Here is a 21391-nt window from a genome sequence, read left to right on the forward strand (position 1 = left end):
GGAAAAAAATGGCATGAGGCTATCCTTCAGTCCTCTTGACACCTCCACCTTTACCTTTGCAAAGACTGTGGGACTGAAAGTTTATTTGTGCTCTGAGGTCCTCAAGCACTTTCACTCTTTAAAAAAAAAAAAAAAAAAAAGCCTCACAGTTCTTTAAGAAATTGAGCCTGAACCACTGGAGGCTAAGAGATTTCTTCCTTTTCCGATAAATGCCTGTGCTCAGCATCCTCAAATTTGGCTGTCTTTATTTACTTCTATATTAGTTCCAATTATGTGCAGTGTAAACCAGCTTTTTGATTAACAAAACAGCAGAGCATTGGTTAAGAACACTTAAACTTGAAAAAAAATTCCCCTGGGAAGTAGGCTCTGAATTGGTTAATAATGTGCAGTACTTGCTAAATTGCTGACTTCCAGATGTGGAAAATATCTTTCTTGTTTAGGACCTATGTAACCTGATTGGATTACGACAGAAGCGTCACGTTGGAAGCTTTTGAGTGATTATTTAATTAACCATACAGTAGAAAGCTGTATTCTCCAGGAAATCCCTACCATATTTACATAACCAATCCCTTCAGAGCAAAGGTGGAGTCTTTTCTTTTTAATTTTACTTTAATTGCAATATCAAAAAATATATACTCCAAAACTTAGACCCCATGCCGTTTAATATCGTGCTCTTCCTTCCCTGCTAAATTCCTCTATGGCCTTTCTCCTTTTCCTCCTGCCTCCCTCCACACACTCCCTCACTTTGTAGTGAAGTCTCCTTGAGATGTAGAGAGATTCAGAGATCGGTCAACTCAGCGCTCTATGTTAATTTACTTAGAGACCCTTTTTAAAAATGCCAAACTACTTTTTAGTATTGGGATCCAATCCAGAAATTCATCACATACACACACCCCAACACACATGCCCTAAAATGCAGCTCACATAACAGCAATTTTCCCCCTCTGGCTCTGGCATCTTGAAAGAAAATAATAATAATAATAATAATAATACGAGAAAGGGCAAAAAATTTAGTTCCAGAAACCGTGCTGAGAAATCCACACAACTTAATGTGCATCTCAAATCTGGTTATTAGAGATATCTGTATAAGAAGAGGCGATGTGGATTGAGGAACCGGGATCTTTCCCTTTAACTTTCGCCCCTTAGAGTTCTCCAGTTCTGTGAATGGTGTGCACCGTTTTCCGCCCTGTACTCTGTAGGATTTAGTGATGAGGATAATGATGCCAAAGGCTTGACGGGGGTGGGGGGGGATGGGGGGGGTGGGAGGGGGGGCGTGGAGAAGAGAGGGAGGGAGGGAGGGAGGCGAAAGGGAGGGAGAGAGGAAGGGAGGGAGGTGGAATTTCATTTCTTCCACTAAAGCGTTTGCGGAGACTTCAAGGTATAATCTATCCCAGATCCTTTCCCAGAGAGAAACTTGGCGATCACGTTTTCACATGATGCTCACGCTCAGGGCGCTTCAATTATCCCTCCCCACAAAGATAGGTGGCGCGTGTTTCAGGGTCTCTCTCTCTCCTACAGAAAAGAAAAAGAAAAAAATGTCATTAGAAGAGGCGTAACACGTCAGTCCGTCCCCAGGTTTGTGTTTCCTGGAGTGGCCGAAAGAGATCAGTTCTAACCTGCTCCGCAGGAATAACGGTCCTGCCTCCAGACACTCTTGGCGAGGTTTTGTACAGTTTGCTCCGGGAGCTGTTTCTTCGCTTCCACCTTTTTCTCCCCCACACTTCGCGGCTTCTTCATGCTTTTTCTTCTCACCATTTCTGGCCAAAACTACAAACAAGACTTCGCAGGTAGGTTTTTTTTTCCCCCTTTTCTCTCTTTTTATTCCTTTTTGGCATGGTCACCCCCCCCACCTTCCTTTTATGATTTTCTCCTTTTAAGTGGGGATGTGAGTCTAAAGTGAGAAGGAGTGTCTGTGGGTAGGAATTTCAGGTGGGCTTAGCTCCTTTATGGCAAGCTTTTCCCAAGAATGACTTCTTCGATTTTTCTCGCACTCCCTGTGTCTCTCTCCTTCTTTTTCTCCCCCCTTTTTTCCCTCCCCCAAATAATTTGCCCCGTACCTGTCCATTCAGGTAACCAAAGGTGCCTTTTACTACCCAGCCTTGGAAAAGTTTTATTGAGATCTGTATGGTTGGAATAAAAACTCTTCGAGGGGAGAGATTTTGCTCTATTTTCACTCTAGTTCCAATTCATTGTATTCAGCAATTAAAACTTGGCAAATACCTGTTAATAATTACAAAACTTGATGGATACAAACCTACCAAATTCGGGATCAAGTCTTTCTCTTAGATATGGCAGTCCAACCTTTCCCACCGAAGAAGGCTGTTTTCTAAGTAGAAAGTTGCCTGTTTTTGTCTGCTTAGCGAGTTTCATTTCTTTATTTCATTCTTTGTGTGTGTATGTATGTGAAGTAACACCTCACTTCTGTGATGATAAATAAAGAAGTGAAAGTCCTCATGGAACTTGAGTCGTTTACCAAAGTGGAGGGGGGGGGGGGCTCACTACAGCTGGGAAGAAAACTGCCGTCAGGACATTAGGGTTTTAAATTAAGAATAACTTTTGAAATTGTATTTCCAATGGCAAAGTCATATAGAGACAGAAGATACATACACTCAAATATCCCATTCCATACTTTGGCACTAAAAAGTCGAGATAGCAGGAGTTACCAGGAACAGGGGTGATCCCGGTTAACATGAATATGTGTGTCTCCCACCTACTTACATATTTTACATGCTCCCCCTATAATGATGAAGGTAAGATTACTAACTCCAGAGTTAGAAATAACAGGCAAAGATAAAGTTTACAGCACAAATGCCCTGTCTGTCCCTCACACACACATGCTCATAAAACTAGCAGCTTACTTTATTAAACATGTATTTATATGCAATCGTGCGTAAGTCTCAGCAGGAATACAGACAGGCCAGCTGTTTCATCCCAGACACTTGTGTGTCCATTTCTGTATTTCAGGATTTTTCCCAACAATTTCAAATCTACAGGAGAGTCAAGACATGACAAAATGTGTCAAACTTAAAAGGCTGCCACTATGCCTAGGTTAAATTCAAGGTGCTTTCTAAATCATCTACTTCCCCTTCTCTCTGCTCCCCCCCCCCAACTTACCCCTTTCAGCAAAAGTGTGGAAACTGATACTCACTTTCCAGGTTTTCGCAAAGCTTCTAGCACAGGAGACAATAGGTGCGGGGCGTGGGGACCGAGTGTACTCGGCAGAGAAAGGGTTAATGGCCCTTGTGTTACAGTTTGCATCTGTTACATCTTTTATAGCCCCCTGTTTAAACTAATCCTCGAGGCACAGCATCTTCCCAACCTCCATCGAGTTTCGGGATTCTCCTCCTCTCCTGCCTGCCTCCGAGGTTCCCCTTCTCCAAGTTTTGACAGTTTCAGCTGAAAAAATGCAGCGCCTCTCTCGATTTTTAGGTACAAAAGTTTCGAAGCCAGAAAGGATACGATCATTCAGTAGAGCTGAAAAGTATTGTCGTAGCGGTTGGACTTTCTCTTTCCTTTCTTGAGGGGAAAAAACAATTTTCTACTGCAACTATTTAAGGGAACCAGTGTGGGGGAGCATGTGTGTGAGTGAGGTGGGGGGAAATACTTAAGTAAATATTGTCAAAGTGGAGAAGGTGGCGGCCGGGTGGGGGGGGCGGGGAGGGACAGTGTCCAAAGAGGCTTATAATTATATTTCTTATTGCGGCGTGAAACGGGAAATCCTAATTTGGGGGCGGGGGTGTGGGGGGGGAGGAAGAGACAGTGTCTCGATAAACTGCGAAAGGGGAGGGGATGGGACGCGGGGCGAGTGGGCTTCCTATAATTACTATTATCAATTTACCCGAGTGTGCTTCATCGGGGGTTGTTTCGCGTTGTTTGTTTGTTTGTTTGTTTGCTTCCTCTGGGGAATGGGGTGGGGGTGGTGAGACAAGATGAGAGCTAAAGAAAGCTTCGCCTCACCCCAAGTTGCCGAGCCGGGCTGAGGACTTTTCGGAGGAAAGGGTCCGCCTAGCCTTGAGTCAAGCAGCCTTACTGTACCGCCGTGTGCATTCCCTCATACGGTCAGGAGTTATGACTCATTTTGAAGATGTAATTCTTGTCTCTCTGATCCCCTCGCGGGTGCAACACACCAAACAGTAACAAACACAAAGCGCCTCGGGGCCAAGGCTGGGGGCGGGGGGCGGGGAGGGGGCCGCCGAAGTTTCGCTTTGGCGTTGGGGGGCGCGGATGGGTGCTCGCCCGGGCCCTGGCCCGGCTCCCCTGGGCGGCCCGCGCGCGTTTCAATGGGCGCGGGCGATGCCCACATTGTCGCTGTGTTTGGTTGCTAGATCGAGCCTGCGTGCTGCCGAAGCAGGGCGCCGAGTCCATGCGAACTGCCATCTGATCCGCTCTTATCAATGAAGCAGCCGATCATGGCGGATGGCCCCCGGTGCAAGAGACGCAAACAAGCCAATCCCAGGAGGAAAAACGGTAAGAAGCGGCCCGAACCAAACTTTTCCGGGCCACTCTGCGGCTCCAGACCCGGGGAGAAGGAGGGGGAGAGGGAAAAGGAACCGAGGCGGCGGCGGTGGCGGCGCCCAGGGCTCGCGGGCGAGCCTCCCTCCGCGGCCGGCGCCGGAGCCCGGCGCGCGCGGCGACTGGACAGTGGGGAGTTGGGGAAGTGCCGGGCAAAGTGAGCGTCGGGCGCCGGGGGGCTCCGAGCGCTGGGGTCCGGCCGGGGCCCAGCACCCCCACCCCTGCCGCCCCCTGCGCCCCCGCCTCCGCCCTCCCTCCGCCTCCGCCTCCCGCTCGGTGAGCGCCCGGCCCGCCGGCTCCCCGGCCGGGCTGCGCGAGCGTCCGGCGAGGGCAGGGCGGGGGGCCTGGGCGCCGGGTCGCGCAGGATTCCGGGGTGGGGGCGGGGGTGGCAGAGGGGCTGCGAGGGCGGGAGAGGGGCCCCGGGGCTGCGCCTCCGCCGGGCTGAAAGTTTCTTGCTGGAGTCGCCCGGCCGCCTCTCCGCACGCCAAGTAACGGTCCGCGGGCAGCGGGGCCGGGCGGGCCAGGCGCGCCGGGGCCCCGGGGTGGGAGGGTCTCGGCCGGCCCCGCGCGGGGTCCGTGCGGGCGCGGGGGCGGGTGGTTCCTCTCCAGCGGGCTCTGGCCCCACGCCGGGGGCTTGCGGAGTCCCGGAGCGCGGGGAGACTTTTCTGGGCAGTTTCGACATGGTCAGGAGGAGTCCGTTATCCAGGCTGAGTCGAGAAGGAGGAAGGAGATGGGGGTGCGAGGGGGACACGCAGAGCAGAGGTGGGGGATCAAAGGTGTGACAGCTCCGTAGGTCCATCTCAGAAAGAGTCAGGGAAGGCAGAGTGAGAGCGGGAGAGAGAGGAAGAGAGCGCGCGCGAGAGAGGCAGACCCCCTAGGTATTACCCCCAAACAAAATCGTGGGAATAAAAGAGAAAAGTGATTGGCAAGAGCGCAGAAGGCGCCTGGGGGAGGGGAGAGAGCTGGGGACCGGAGAGGGTGCCGGGGGGTAGCTGACGGAGGATACTGAGTTGAAAAAGAAAAACCAACCCCCCAAAACAAACAAGCGAACTAGCGCCAGCTCAGACTAGGAAAGGAAACTTCTCGCTCCCCTCGGTCTCAGCCCGATCACCCGGCGCGGGGCCGCGTCGACGCTCCCGAGCTGGACGCGGGGACGCGGCGCCGGCCCCGGGCTCCGGTCTCCCGCGAACCCTGCCCGCGCCTCGCGGGGACCGCCGGGGCCCACTTGGAACAACTTTCCTCCAGAGAAGACAATTGTGCGTCCCCGCTCTGCCCCCGAGCTGCGCGGCGCGGGAGGGGGCGGCTGGGGGCGCAGTGAGGGGCGCTGGAAGCAGAAAACACAAAGACGAGGGAATTTTGATTAGAGACAAATGATGCTTCTCTCTGTCTCTGTCTCCCTAGGTTTCCTGTGTGCGCGCGTGTGTGCGTGTGTGTGTGTGTGCGTGTGTGTCTTTTGCTTGTCGTGGTGGAGGTGTCGAGCCATATGGGGGAGTGATAGAGGAATTTTAGTCAGAAACTGTTCGTTATGTTATCCTGCCTTTTCCCTTTGTGCTGCCTTTGATCTATTTGCTTGGCTTAGTATTACAAAAAAACAAGTACAATAATATATACCAAGCTGCTTCCCCAAGACCCAGTTCAGACTGCCTCTTTTTAAGTCTCTTTCTCCCTGTCTTCCTCTCTCTTAATTTAATTTTTTCTTCACTCTAGTGTCTGGCATTATTTAAGGTGGTCCTTACACTGGAGACCTCCCCTTCCCCATCTCTGGGTAATTTAGTAGACACTAAAATTACACCTAATGTCCCCCTCTCCTCTCTTGTGTTTCCTCTGTTCCTTTTATTAAATGTTGGTTATTGATTTTCTAAAATCAATGTCTGTTGTGGGGCTCTCCCCCCACCCTTACAAGTATCTAAAGCACATTGCTTGCTGATCAACTGGATAACAAAAGCTTTGTGTCAAGGAGGCCTTATTTTTTTTTCTTATGTTAAATAGTCATTTTTTTGAGAGAGAGAGAGAGAGAAAGAAGAATAAGATTTAAAACAAGGTTCCCAGAAGTGTTCTTTTGCAGGAGAGACTATTTAGCATGTTTGTTTCTTCTTGTCTGCCTCCTCCAACCCCCTTCGGGATTTTGCCACCATTGACCAGCCTGGTCCAGGCTGTGAGGTCAGACCAGAGCCCAGGTCTGGGAAAACAGAATGCTCCAAGCTTCCTAAGAGCCCTGGGGCAGAGATTGGCAGTGGGGAAGGTCTGCTGGGGGCTTCACAGGTGGAACAGAGTACCGGGGGAGGTGCTCAGCCATGGACACTGCTTGGTGTTCAGTAACGGACCCCATTTCCCTCTGCCCAGCCACAAACTTGGGAGAAGCCCTAACACTCTGAAGTGGAAAGTTGAATTGCACATTTTGAAGGCATTTAGCCCAGACCCTGCACACTTAACAACAATAATTATTTCCCAATAATCTGTGGGAAAACATGCTGTAAATTCGTTACTTGTCAGTGTTTTGCTTTGGGTTTAATCTGAGCAATGTCCTGCTTTTGAGAAGCAGGTAGAAGAGTTTTTCCCCCTCTTTTTTCATTTCCTTTCTCATCAAGTACGTATCCAGTGCCTTTCCCTTTGGGAATTGCTAGGATTTATCTGAACTGAGTGGATTTTTCTTCTTTCCTGGATTCATGGGAAAGATGTCACTTTTGAGCTTGTGTCTTTGCTGATAACACTAAATATGATGATGCTTATCAAAATCATAGAGAAATTCCTGGAAAGGAATAATGGCAATACTAATCATAGAAGTAGAAACTGCATGACGAAAAAGAGAGAGAGAGAGATGGTCATCCAGGAAACTAGAATGGCACTTTATATAATTTTAATGAAGTCAACAGTGTGTATATAGACTAAGGCGACAAAGAGATAAAACGTGTAAAGCAGTATGTGTGTGTTTGAAAGGCTGGTCAAGAACATGGGTTAAAAGACGGCGCTGTATGTGATTATTAAAAAAGCAAAGGAGAAGGAGGCAGTTTGAGGAAAGCAAATGTACAAAGAGAGAAACAAGAGTCTAAAAATCCAGCCTTCAAGATTCTCAAGCTAGCAAGATGCCTGGCAAAGACAGTGCCAGCGCCAAGTTAATCCATAGTGGACAGTCTCCTTTCCCCCACATGGAAAGGATGAAATCTCTTCCCAGAAAATAAGATGTGCAGGAGGGAAGGGGGAGAGGGGTGAGGGAGAAGGAGGCAAAAAGCAAGTTGCCCGAAGACAAGAATGTGTGTCGGTTTCAAGAAAGTTCAGTCAGATGATCTTCAGTCGCCTGACTCACTTTGTAATACTTTCACTGAAGCTGGAGAGGAGGGGGGAAACCCAGCCCCCCTTTTCAGTCCCCTGATTATACCCCACTATCTCCACACAGCCTTCGAGGCAGAAATGAGCTCTTGGGAGCAGGAGGTGCCTGGCTGCTGCCTGCCACTGGCCCGGCCCGGTGGTAACTTGCAAAGTTTGTTGCTTTACCCCCGATTTGGGCATGAGCTCCTGGGGATGCTCCGGCTACCCTCCTGCCTCCTGCCTCCTGCAGAGCCTAGGAAGATGGGCCTGCCTCCCCAGCCTGCCACCTCCCAGCATCAGCCTCTGAAAAAATCACACAGACACAGGCACATTTTCATAAAAATCAAACCTGGAAACTGCTTGCTTCAGAAAAGGGAATGAAGTTGTCTTTTAAATGAAAACTGAATTATGAGTGGTGGGGAAAAGGAAACGGAAGAAAAAAAAGTTAAATTTAATTTTTCTCCAAAGTTTCAGCTAAAGCATTAGGCATTGTGTAGTGGAATGGGGGAAGATTTTTACAAACCCCTTTGGTCAGTGATTTTCAGTGGGGAAGAAAAGGGATAAAACTGGATGCTTTCAGGGCTTTAGATCCTAGAGGAGAAACAATCAGATGAGCAGAAATGATGATCCCTGTTTAAGATAAGCCCTCACTCCCTTAACCACTTCCTGAAAGGGAGTGGAAGTGCTAGTGGTGATGCTGAGAGGCAGTGGAGAGCAGAGAAGTTGTTCCCGTTTCAGAGATGCTCAGATGAAAAGGAAAAGAAACGCAAGAAGCCCCTTCTTCAGGATGTGGCTCCTGTCTCTCTCGTCTCTCTTTTCAGAGAGGTGAAGTTGGGATGGGATGAAGCTGTGAGCCAGAGCCCCTCAATACGCTCTGAGGCAGGAAAGTTTCCTTCGAATTGCAGTCGGTTCAGACTTGGTGCTCCTTGCAAGTGTGGAAACCTTGTGCAGGTACCTTTCTGGTAAAGTTGATGAGGTTCTGAGGAGGTGGTTTTGCTGACTCGCAAAGCACTCAGAAGCAGTTTGTGTGGCAGGTACCGGCTCTGAGGGTGTGCCCCAGATATCCATCTCCATCCTTCTGTCTCTCTGAAGAGCTTCTGCAAGTTTTGTCATGCTGCACACACACATGGCTGGGGGTTATGTATCTAGACTGATCTATTTGTTTTATTTCCGTTTGAAAAAATTCAGTCAATTGGGGATAGAGACATGGCTTCCTTCATAACATAGCCACTAGCCTGCTGGTATCCATAGCATGACTCTCCACCAGGGTAAGGGTGGGGTAAGGATTTGAAACTTTATGTTATTTCTCTGTTGCCACATAAAGATACATTCACGTCTTTAAGCATTTACTTTGGAATATGACTAAAGCCAAGACTGACATCTCCCAGTAAACTGCTCTGTCATATGTTTCAGATGCTTCCTTTCTTGCTTGCTTAATGTACTCGAAGTAAAGAAAATTCCAAGAGGTTATCAAAGACCCTAATGCCGTATTAAGACTTTTGCCTGGGAAAAATGTGTGTGTCTACCCTGAAGGTAGGAAAGGAGGCTGTTGCTAGCTCCCTGAGCAGTGCTCCGTTTATTCCAAGATGTGGGAGAGTCTTTTCCTTACAACAGTGTTTGTCATCTGCATTCTTCCAAGGCTTTTAAGGTGCATTTTCTTCTGTGTGAAAGAGAACGCTTTGTCCTTTTCCTCTCCAGCACCGTGGCTTCCCAAGGTAGACACTATTTTGTGCCTGTCACAGAGAGAGGGAGTGCAGGTTTGCAATGCTCACAGACAATTGATTGTCTGCCCTAATGTGTTTCATTTACATGTTTATAACGTCAATGGTGCTGGGGTGTCCACTGTACCATTCATTCCCGCATTCCCACAAGGGGGCAATTGTCTGAATGGCCAAGTCAGACACCTTTTTGATTGCTCTTTGGTTGTCTTTTTAGAGCGAAGAGATAAAGGGGGAAAATCTGTGATGCAGAAACACTAGTTGAAAATATACAGAATTAAATGTCACCACAAAAGCAGATGTTAACATAAGCCCAAATATGCTTTTTAGCCAAGATGTGAAGGTTGAGAAAAAATAATTCAGAGCAGAGGAAAGGGTGATTTAAAACCAATAAATACAGCCTTATTCCCCCTCCCTATTTCTTTTCTTTCTTTGGCAATCAGAAGATGAAATGTGATTTTCTTTTTCATTTTTAAGCCTTAAAACATCTAGGCACCTCCTCATTATTTGTATGTTTGCTGTGATTTGTGAATTTTGTATATATTTACATAGTATGTTTATGCCAACAGCATCAGCTTACCATTTGGAAAAAAAAAAAATCTCTTGACTATTGACTATTTGGGCTGTCAGGAGTGTAAACTTTTAAAAAGTAAAGATCCAAGTATTTCTTCATCAAGTCTTTTTAAAAAGGCAAGCACTAATAATCAGTAGACTCTGTGGAAGTCTTTGCCTTAATAGCTACGTGCCAAATACTTCTATCTTGGGTGACAGTCGTGTCAGAGTGAGAGCTCTCAGGAAAACTGTAACTCCTAGTTACAAAGCAAATAAAGAATTTTGTTTTAAGGTGTTCTGTACTGTTTTTATACTCTATGTGTGTGTGTGTGTGTCTCTCGTGTTTCCTCTGAGGGAAGTGAGAGGAAAAACCATCCACGCGTGTGTGTTTTGGCTTTTCTCTTCACGCAGCTCTCCCCTACATATTAGGCATATATGTAGCACACATGAATACACCTGCTTAAAAAAAAAAAAAAAAGATTTCACAGTTCAGATGGTGCAAGGCTGGTTCATTTAGGTAATACAGCTATTAGAAGTTCGTCTGATTTCGCGTGTGGTCCATAAGGAGAGAAAATACTAACTCCTGTGGCATCTGGTGGGAGGTAAACGGAGAGGGAGGGAGGACTTTTATAATTTTGAAGGAAATTAGGGAGGGGAAAAAAAAAATCGTCAGTCTTTTCACAAAGATTTTTGCCTCTCCGGGAAGACACACACAGTAGCTGCACCGTTAGCTGAACCCCTGACACGGCGGTCTTTTGAATGCCTTAGGTATGATTTCACTTTCGCTCACATCAATGCTGACCTGAATGCCTTTCATATCTGATCCGCTGTGTCTCTCCCAGTAAACATCCCCTGAGGGGAGAACAAAGAAAGGAGCTCTTCTTCTTCTTAATCACAATTCAGCCCTTTCACCGCCGGCAGGCTCCATTTGCATTCTGCCACAGAAAGCCAAGATGAAAAGAAAGAGAGAGAGAGGGAGAGAGAGAGAGAGAGAGAGAGAGAAGAGGCAGAGGGTAGTAGCTGAGTAAAATAACTGAGGTGTTTGTGGCTGTTTGTTGGGCTTTCCCTAGTTACCAGCCTTATATAGTTGATGCTTAACCAGGCCCTGTCCCTCCTGACAGGCATATAGTGTTACAAGATGGCATGTCTGTACTATTCATGGCCACCCGCTCAACACTTGAGGTAAAAAGTGTCAGGGAAGGATCAAATTCTCCCCTAGAAGCCTGTTAGACTTGGGTCAGGTGTGTGGACATCCCACTCTGGAGTGCTGCCCAGTGTGGGGCTCTTATTGTTTACCTTCAGGCCAGGGAGGTGCAGGCCCTGGGTGGTGGGACGGTGCTGGGGGGCAGGCTGGGGAGCTCGAGCAGGGAGAGGAGGAGTCTTCAGAGGCCCTGGTCTGCTTGCAGTGATGGGTGTCTGGCCCAGAGCACAAGAGAGAAGTTGCTTACACCCAGCCCGAACGCACTGATACATCTTCAGGAAAACTGGAAAAGACTTTCCCATTTTTCCCCCTGACTTTTTATGATAATTCATATTTTCAAATGAAAGGGGAAAAAAGCCAAGAAAGAAACTCTCAAATGAGCCAAAAAGGAAAAAAAAAAAAAATCTCTGAAAAGAATTTTAGGGGGAAAAGTTGTTCTATTTTAAAAAGCTTTGAGGGCTGTAAAGTGCCACGTTTTTCACACCTTCTTCATACTTTTTTTTCAGATTTTTTTAGTATGTTTAACATTTGTGAGATGACAGCCTTTTTGTATCTCAAACTGGATGCTTCAAGATTTGTAGGGAGGGGTTGGTGGTATTCACGTTCTCTTGAGAGAGAAAGTTTATGCCTAAAGGGCTGCTTCTTACTGGGAACTGTTTAAACCCTTGCAGGCGGACCTGTCAGGTTTTACTGTTATTTGCCTCCATTTTCAACATGCAAAAGTAACATGCAGTTAATGGTATTGGAATGAGACCACAACAAGAACAGAAACCTCTCGTGACAACTTTTCAGCTACATTATCTTGCTCCTAAACTGTCTTGTCTTTTTTTTTCTTTTTTTCCCTTTCTGAAACCACTTTTAAGATACCAACAGTTTTTCTTCAACAATTAGATTAAGCATATAATGTCGGTGCACATGCGTACACACACTCGCACACACACTCAACTTTGAAAGTGCAGTCGCTTCAAACAGCAGAGTGAATAATTGGAAACCTGGGGGAGGGGGTGTCTTCTGTGATAGTCATTGTGACAAATTTCACTTACAAGAGCAAAACTAGCAGAGATATTAGAAGTTGTCCAGGAGCATGTGACACAGATTCCTGATTTTTTTTTTTTCTTTTCCCAGAAGATTTACAGAATTTACAAAAAGAGATTATCCTTACACCTTCCACCCCTCCTATCCACCCCCATGACCCAAGCAATGAAGGATTTAGGCAGATTTACTTCAGTAAACACCTTTGGACAGTTGCGGGGGGAAGTGGGAGTCTGTTTGCAAAAGGAGGCTTTTGTTAAGTGAGGTACCAGGATAATGCTTTACCAGGCAGCTGTGATATTAACCTACCCAGCAATGCAGGAACCCTCTTTAACTCTTTGAGTGCCTGGCCTTTTGCGCTCAGCAGATAAAATCCTGACTCTCCAAAGACACTCAGAATCCTGTCTCTAGCAGTTTATTATTCAGACAAGTCTTATAGACATGAAAACTGTTCAAGCTTTTAAAACAATGTGGTTTAATTAGATGAGGTGGACTTACATTGCTCATAAGCCCTCCAAATGGTGGTGTATAATTGGCAAGGGAAAAAAAGAGAGAGAGAGAAAGGAATCAAGGCAGCACATTAAAAATTCCAGGAAATATCTTTAGAAAAGCTATTTTCATTTCCAGCTTTTAAGATATTAGACTATGGTAGCTAGAGGGAATGAAGCAGCTGGGGCCTCTCTCCGTACTATAGAAGACACCAGAAGTTTGTGATGAAGCAAAGAGATTTCAGCTGGAAACGCTGTCAGAGGCCAGTTCGGACAGTGACATTATCACCAGTCTCAAATCTTTTTGAGGGGGGAAGTGTTGCCTATCTCAAGGAGCTGAGGAGGTCATGTGAACCTCAAGAGTCAGGGGCCCAGGGAGGCTCTTGCCAACTTGAGACTTTCTAGACCAACCAGGGAGGCATTTCTAAGAGGAAGGAGTTAATGGTTATTTTTTGCTGGGCATAAGAATAACTTTTCAGGTGTTGCATTCGGGCTTAAATAAGACTGCCTTATTTAGTTTCGAAAAAGAGTGTAGGTGTCAACGTTCGAGCAGCCACGAATGTGTGAGAAAGTAAAGGGTATGAGACATGACAGAATTAAAGGTGTTTGCTATGTTGTTACACCGTGTGTCAGGCTGCAGGCTCCCTTTGTCACAGCCTCCTGGTGATTTGACAGCACAGATCTACTTCCCTTCTAGGTGAGGCAGCATTTTTTCACTGGAGTTATAAATATGGTACCCCCTTTGCTTTGCGCCCAGTCTCCCAGATCCGTGGATCCTATTTGGAAGCATCTTGCCCTGAGACACAATGAACAAATGCTGTATACAGGGGGCTGTGCGCTCAGGGGCCGGGCATCGCCAGCATCACAGTAGCTGGCATTGACTGTTGTTTGGCAGGAAGGTCCTCTGCCAAATCATTCAATAATTAAGTTTTATGTTATTTGTATGAACGACCAAGCATGCAGTATTCCTTTTCAAATCAAAGGGAGGCTTAAAATTACTTTTTGAACACTTTCAGACCATGGTCAGGTCACAGTTTGGGGGCTGAATTAAAATGATCTCATTCATGATCTAATTGAGGTTGGCAAAACCTTAGCAGTAGCAGGAGTACATAAATATAAATCAAAGACCAAAATTTAGCAAATCATATCATTTGCTAGAAATCTGCTCATGAATTATTCTCCGATTGCCAACCCAGAAGTTAAACTTCGTCTCCCCTCTGCAACAGTAACTGCGCATATTTTTTCAGGCTCCTGACAGGAAAGTTAGAGAGGCTGAAAAGAGAAAAGGGGAGGAAAATGATCAGTGTCTCATCAGATATTGTGTATTTGTGACCCAATAAAGTATGGGAGCTAATAACGCCATGTTCATTACAGTGGAGGCTGCAGTCTTGGTTGGAAATTCTGATAGGCTTCTGAAAACGAGACTTTGGAAGGGCAGGTAACAAGGACACATATGTGATAGGGTGAGAAGGAACAAACCTCTGAGAAAGATCTGATTGAACTTTGCTTTCATTTTTCAGTTGAGGAATGTAATCATCATAAGGATTCCTGACTTTTTTAAAAAACAAATTTAGTTCTGTGATTCATATGAGTTGAGATTTGGAGTTGTTAGATTTAAGAGTGCGCACATGTTGGCATACGTATTTGCTTTTCATTCTTTTCTATTTTTTAGACATTACTATAAAATTAAAACTTCAGGTAATTTTCCATATAATCCATGGGATTCACTGTCATGTTCTAATGTACGTAATCCATTTTTAGTTGTTCTTCATTTTTCTTGGTTGCTGTGTGTTATTTCAGCTTAAACCCACACACACTCTAAACTGCAGGAGACCTAATTCTGAACTTCAGTATTTTGAAGTTAAAAATTTTAAGTCCCACTTAAATGAAGATATTCTTTCAAGCAAACGATAAACACACAACTGGTCAATTTAGAAAACTTTACCCAAAGAGAAGCTATATGGAGGTGGATTTTTAAATCCTGATAATAAAGGAGAAACATTTAAAAATAATATCAGGTGAGAGAGGTGAATGACTGTATTCTTTTGGGAATAGGTAATTGGCATTAATGATTTCCTGTGACAAAAAGGCAAACATTCTAATATTTTAAAAGTTAATGGATCCCTCCTTAACATTGCTAATATGGCAATATAGTGATTTCTGTACTTTATATACTGTTTCATATTTCCTTTTATAACCAACTCTAGGAAAGAAAGGTACTTCTAAGAAGGTGACAGATACTCCCTCCCCAAAATAAGTAATCCATAAGAGATGAACAGATTAAGTTATCTTGCTATTTAAGATCTGAGAATTTTTCTCTCTCTTAATGAATAAATTTCAAGGAATTTAGTATCCAGGTGATCTCTGAATGTAGTGGATAGCTTTCACTGGTTTTTAATTTATATTGTATTGATACTGTTTTGTATATCTGAGTAACTGTAATCAAGGAAACTTTGCATTTTGCTTATTCTTGGAAGTACCTAAGTTTCTATTTTAGACACAAAGCGCATCAATGGAAGTGTTTCACATCATGAGATTTCTCAGTTTTAAGAGGTGAGGTTTATATATAAAGAACTCAGTAAACTGTTTTCATAATAAATAGACCCGTTAAAAGGGGAAAATCTCTAAGTAAAATGATTGTCCTCTAAAGATTTTCCATCACCTTTGCTCTGCTGATGGGAATCTGAAAACTAAATACAGCCTATGTGCACACACACACACACACGCACAACACAGATACACCCTAGGACCCCAACTCTAGGACTTTTCCTCTTTAACTATAACTCCAGTCTTATAGCTTGTGAGTGTGATACACTTAAGCAAAAGTAGTAGAGATGAAGGATTAATGTAGGCTCCTTCTCAGTAGGATTTATTGTTAACAAGAAAACAAGAAAAGTGTTCCCTATGCCACATGACATTACTCTTACAAAATTTACTTGCACCTATTAATCTAAGCTTTAAGTGTATTATTTAGGGTAAATTACAAGCTTTGTGCTTTTAAACTGTTTTCCTTCTTTTTTCTTTAATATTATCAACCTTAACACAGATTATGCTAAATTGATTGCAAATTATTATGGTTTTTAAAACAACATTCAGGAGTCCCGAATAAAGATGGTATTTTAAAGTAGTGTTTATAGTATTTAAAAGAAAGAAAGGGGGAGGGGATTAAACTATACTGAACACTTAGAAACGTGTAGAGTTTTATACTTGTGTAGATAAAGTGAGAGGTAGCCTTGCCCTGTGAAACCGAGACCACAAATGATATGTGTCAGTAGGCTCTTTGATAGGGCTTCTGGCCACAGTGTTTTTGTGCTGTCAAACTGCTATGTTGAACAAACACCTCCTCTGGGACAAAGTGATAAATGCAGAGACAGGCTGGCTTTAGCCAGTCTCAGCAACCTCCTCCACCACGCCCCCACCCCCTGGCCCACCTCCCACCTCCCACAGTCCGGCCACCCCTCCACCCTGCTTTGCCCTTTTACCTGAAATTGACAATTAGGGAGAGATGCCCAGGGCTTTTCAAGGTGTCAGCAGTGAGTAATTATTGATACTCCCCAAATCTTATGAATCGGTCCTCCGAAACTGTAGGCAAAGTCCTTTTTCTGGCAGGCTTTATCTAGTCTTTTTAAAATGGAAATGGACTGAGCTTCTAAACTTTTGCCAACTTGAACTTTTTCCACTTTTGCTTAATCATTTGAAAACCGCTCGCTTTCCTCTTGTCTTTCCCCTAGTCACTGGAGTTTTATTTTCTAATGTTCAAGCAATTATATTGTGCAACGCAAAACAAGATTTTGCCTTAAAAAGTCCAAATGCTATTACCTCCTATTTTTCACTTTCCAGCATTCTTTTCGGGCAAACACTTCAAATGTATAGCCAACTGATATTTTTCCTCCTTTCTCAGAGCCATTACTCTCTGACTAAACCTGTTTACTGGTGCCTTTGTATGTGCATTCCCCTCCCCCTCCCCGCCCCAATATTAAATGAATTTCCATCTTCTGCGATCTCTAAGAAATAGATAAACCATTATATTTTTTTCCCAGCTCGTATTTTAGAGTGGTGATTCTGACAGCAGGCCGATTATTGCACTTTATGTTTTAGTGGATGTTTGCTGTTGCTAGTTACAGCAACACTTATCATAAGACAGCAAGAAAAGAGTAGTCCCTGGTAATTAAAGTAATGAAATATTCATTTTCTCTACCTTTTCTGTAGTCTCACAAATTAGGCTGCTACATTTAATGCCTGCACTGCCTCTGTTTTTATTATAATGGCAGCTTTCGCATCTGCAATTAGGACTAATTCTGACAGTTACAATTTCTGAGGGATGGTAAACAGTGAACGAGATGTGCAGCAGAGGTATTACACGTGAAAAGCCCTTGTCTCTTTAACCTTGTTGTTTTTTTTCTCGCAGAGGTTACCTTTTCCCGATGGTGCAAAATCGACTTGACATAACTGTTCATCAGTTTCAGGGTTTTCCCTGGAGGTATTTGCATCAAATCAGCCCAGTCAAGCTTCAAGTTGAAATTGGCAGGCCAGAAACTGACAGGGTAGAGACTGGAAAAGAGACAGCTAAAGTACAGGCAGCAAACTGACAGTAGCAGAGTGAAAGACAGAGAGAGACGGGGAGAGGGGTGCAGCGCGAGAGCTTTGCAACTCTAGTGTAAGGGGAATCTCAACTCCCGTATGAATCTCAGGAGCAGCGTGTCCTAGAGCAGCTTGAAAGGCCGAGAGATTCAGTCCACCTTCAGCTAATTCTTACCACTAGGGCTCATCAACCCTGCTCCCAGGGTTCACTCTCATTTAATCTGATTGGATGCCTGAAGAGGAGTGGGCACACTTAATTAAACAGGAGGAAAGTTCTGAGGCACCTCCTTAGCACTTATTAAAGCTTGAAAGCCAAATCTCATGATCAGTGTTATAGGAGGCAAATAAGTCGGTTTGGGTTTTTTTTTTTTTTTTTTCCTTAATTGTTAACTTGTAGGAAAGTTAACAATCCTTCTCTTTACCAGGTTTGTTTCCTCCGGTTCCTACTCTGAAGCAGATTAAATGTTCCCAGAGACCAGAGCTCAGGAGACTTGTCGGTTCAAAAGTTAGCGCATTTTTGTCAACAAAAACAGCCACGTAGCAAAAATTACACTTGAAGAGATACTCCTTTGAATAACACGGGGTTGCAAGTTCTCTTTGTCACATAACGCCCTCCTATCCTGATAACGGAAGAACATTTATTCAATTGTTTAAAGGCCAAAAAACCGTGGCAAAACCTTAAAATAGCAATGACATTAAACTTCTATTTCACTATTGGGAACGTCACTTTGAGAAAAATTCTGTGATTGCAAAACTTTTATAATTGCTATGACAAAGAAAACAAATATGAAAAGCGCTCCCTTTGCCTGAGTGCATTTTTTTTTTCTCTCCTTCACGTCTGTTTTTTAAAACCATTATTGTTGGTCACCCTTCCTTATTTCTTCTAACTTTGCAGTATGGGGTGGTGGTGGCAGGGGTAGGGGGGAGGTTGTTGTCTTTACTAGATGATTTAAAATCCTCACCACTTTCCAACTAGACTTGGGGGTCGAATAAGCTCTTGCTTTCAAAGCGTCTTCAGGCTCTGTGTATGACAGGCATTGGCTGATCTGCTGATGCCCATTCGACAGGCACTGTTGAACTAAAGTGGTGTGACGGCACAGTTTTGTTAAGCTGTGAACAAAGAGCTGAAGATGCCTTCCTGGCATCGTCCATGTGCATATTGGCCTTGTCACAGTTTTGCTTGATTTAATGCTCGGTTTATTCCTAGATATTAAAACTTAAATTCCGAACAATATGTTTTCAAATACTACATACCAACTCTATTTTAAAAGCTTCAACTTCGAAGATCCCAGGGTTCATTTGCTCCTCCAATTTCTGTGTAGCCAACGTTAAAACAGAGCTTTGGAAATAAATAGATTGCCAGTTAGCCTCTTAGCTGTTATCCATTTAAAAATGGGATTCCAGTCTTAAAAAGTCTTATTAGGGGAAAAGATTTATTTTTCTTTGATCATTGGTTGAAAGTCGTTATTTATTTCCAACAGTGGATCCTCTCCTCACATAAATTCCTGAGGAAAAGTTACCTTGTGTGCACACAGGGGTCTGGGTAGACTTTTAAAAAGATACAGTATTTAAAAGATACTCAGTTATAAAAAGAAACCATTTACAAATACCTGTCAGGGTAGGCACAGGACTACTGGTAGGAAGGAAAAAAAAAGAGGGGGAGTTTTTGTTAAAGTGAGCCCTGTTTAGGAGACAGCAGCAGAATTAGGATTGAGTCTTTTTTTTTTTTTTTAAGGATTGAGTCTTAAAAATAAAATAATTGTTATAAAAGTCCCTGTTGCACAGACAACAGCTAACTCTTTGCAAGAAAACTGAAGTTTAGTACTAAATTTAGAGTCCCGTGTCCGGTTGAATGTGCGTTGAGCTTTATCTCTGCCGGGTTTTTTGTTTCCTCTCTGCCTCTTTTCCTCCCTTCAGGTTGGCTTCAAGTGTTTGCTAAGAGATTAGTTAGCAAGTTTATATTGAGGAGGTAGCCATGGGAAGCAGCTCTCTGCTCAAAGGAACGCCAGTGGGTCAGAGTGTGAAGATACGGGAGCTAAGACTAAGGGCCCAAATCAGGTATTTTATTTTCTCTTAAAGACAAACCCGCTCACAGAAAGGTCTGTGGGATGACTTCTCATCCCAACAGGAGCACAGATGTTACCACTTTTAGAAACTTCCAAACAAGCATGATCGCTGGAACCACTTCATGAGAAAAAAAAAAATTAAGTTTATTGCCAGAACACTCCCTTTTCATTATGTAAAAAGATTATAATTTGAGATATTCAAGGTTATTTTTACCTCCATTCATAAAACAACATATTCTGTCTTATGAGGAAGGTAAGAAAGCTGGCAAATGAAAAAAAAATATTCAGCAGCATGAAAGTATTGCTGCTAATAACCAGCGAGACTGCACTAAAAATCTGAAATTGAATCTCTTGAGTAAAACACGTACACCTGCCCTAAGCATGCTTCCTTAGCAGTGACGGTTTTACTAACTAAAATAAATTGCTTTTTTTCCCTCAGTGGTAGTAGTTTACTCAATATCATTTATACCAAATAATTTTCACAGCCAAAAAGCATGATACAGGTAGGGGTGACTAAGCAAGAAACAGTTTTATTGCTAGTTTTGTATAATATTACACACGAAAAAGACACCACTCCTAGCAACACAGATAAGATACCTTGGCCTATTTTAATTTCATGAGAGATTTTTGTGTCCATTTCTCTGGGTGTGCACAAGGGTTAGACATTCAAATCTTTCACCTGGCAAAAGAACAGACTTTTTAAATACATACATGGGGCAGATTCTTACTTCATGTACAAAGTAAATTCTGGCATTGATTTGGTGCTTCCTATGAAAACTTTGTGCAACTATTTATAAAGGAGACAGACAAATAGAAGTTAATCCAAATAGTCCTCCTGGTCCAACTCCCAGCTCAACACGATCTGCTGTGTCGTGCTAACTCGTAACATTCTATCTGTAAATTGCTCTAAATGAAGCCATAATCCTCGGTATGTTTTATAACAAACTCATGGCTAGGACCAACATGACTTCTCACCTTTTAATGAACTGTCCTAGTTTAGGATTTTCTAAGGAATGGAGTATAAAAAAAAAGCAAAGTAGAAGATGAAGAGATCTCGTAAATAGCTTCCTTTGAACACCCACAACTGCTTACATGGCCTTTTCCCCTTTTTTCCAGGCTAGCAGAAATGGCCTGCCCAGGGTGTATGCAAGTGAGCACATTTTAGAGCTATTCATTGGATGATTTGAAAGAGACACCAGCCCTGTGATACCAATGAAGGGCACTGCCTGAGAACTCAGCCCTGAGATCAAGAGTAGGTGTGATGTTAGCATAAGGAGCTCCTGAAGGAATTTCTGATTCATGTGAAAACAGGAAGCATAGATCTTCTACCCATTGGTCAGCATCAGGTTTCAGATAAACAGATATTGATGGCTGCCTTTTTCTCCCAGCCCATTCCTAGCTGAGTGAGGAGGTTCTGCTTCACATAAAAAAGATCTTTGAATTTATCTGCAGTGAGGTAGGGCTTTAATGATCAGTATCTGCAAGCCAGGAGCATGAATGTGATCTCATTGTATCACAGTGTAGAGATGAGATAGTCTAGAGCTACAGCACACCAGTGCATTGTGCCTGGGTGTCGGGAACAATTCTTCCATTTCCAAAGCAGCGACTCTTTCTCTTTCATCATTGTTTCCTTACCTCACTTGTATGCTTCTTCTGATACAGATCTGAGTGAGTTGTGCAAGCTTCAGACTTGCCAGCCCCCAGCTCCTAGGCCTAGTACAGAGTAATTCATAAACTTACCATATTAGACTATCAGATTGAAACCAAGGGTTTCTACTAGTGGTGGAATTGGAAAGCCCATTGTTTTGATTATCATTTCATCAGCCCCAACTGATACTAGTATGCTCAAGGAAAACATACTTCAGTTACAGTTGATTTTCAGATTCCAAAATGGTGCTGCAAAGCCTGTGCATCTCTAATTATATTTTATGCTAG

At 43.9% G+C, this 21391-nt stretch overlaps 1 protein-coding gene across 5 annotated transcripts in view; it reads left to right on the plus strand.

Moving 5' to 3' along the window:
• The first annotated feature begins 1573 nt into the window (after positions 1-1573).
• The window catches only part of ZEB2 (zinc finger E-box binding homeobox 2), a 132548-nt gene continuing 112730 nt past the window's right edge, over positions 1574-21391 (plus strand). For 2 of the 5 annotated variants that reach the window (XM_027964981.3, XM_060410053.1), the window contains exons 1-2: positions 1574-1787; positions 4326-4467. In XM_027964981.3, the coding sequence (XP_027820782.1) occupies positions 4395-4467 (73 nt within the window). In that variant the 5' untranslated portion in view covers positions 1574-1787; positions 4326-4394. Of the gene's footprint in view, positions 1788-4325; positions 4468-21391 lie in introns of those variants that run through there. The other 3 variants (XM_060410055.1, XM_060410054.1, XM_042243916.2) reach the window with 2 other exon arrangements.

The sequence above is a fragment of the Ovis aries genome, chromosome 2 (genome assembly GCF_016772045.2).
Source record: "Ovis aries strain OAR_USU_Benz2616 breed Rambouillet chromosome 2, ARS-UI_Ramb_v3.0, whole genome shotgun sequence".
NCBI classification, from domain to species: Eukaryota; Metazoa; Chordata; class Mammalia; order Artiodactyla; family Bovidae; genus Ovis; species Ovis aries.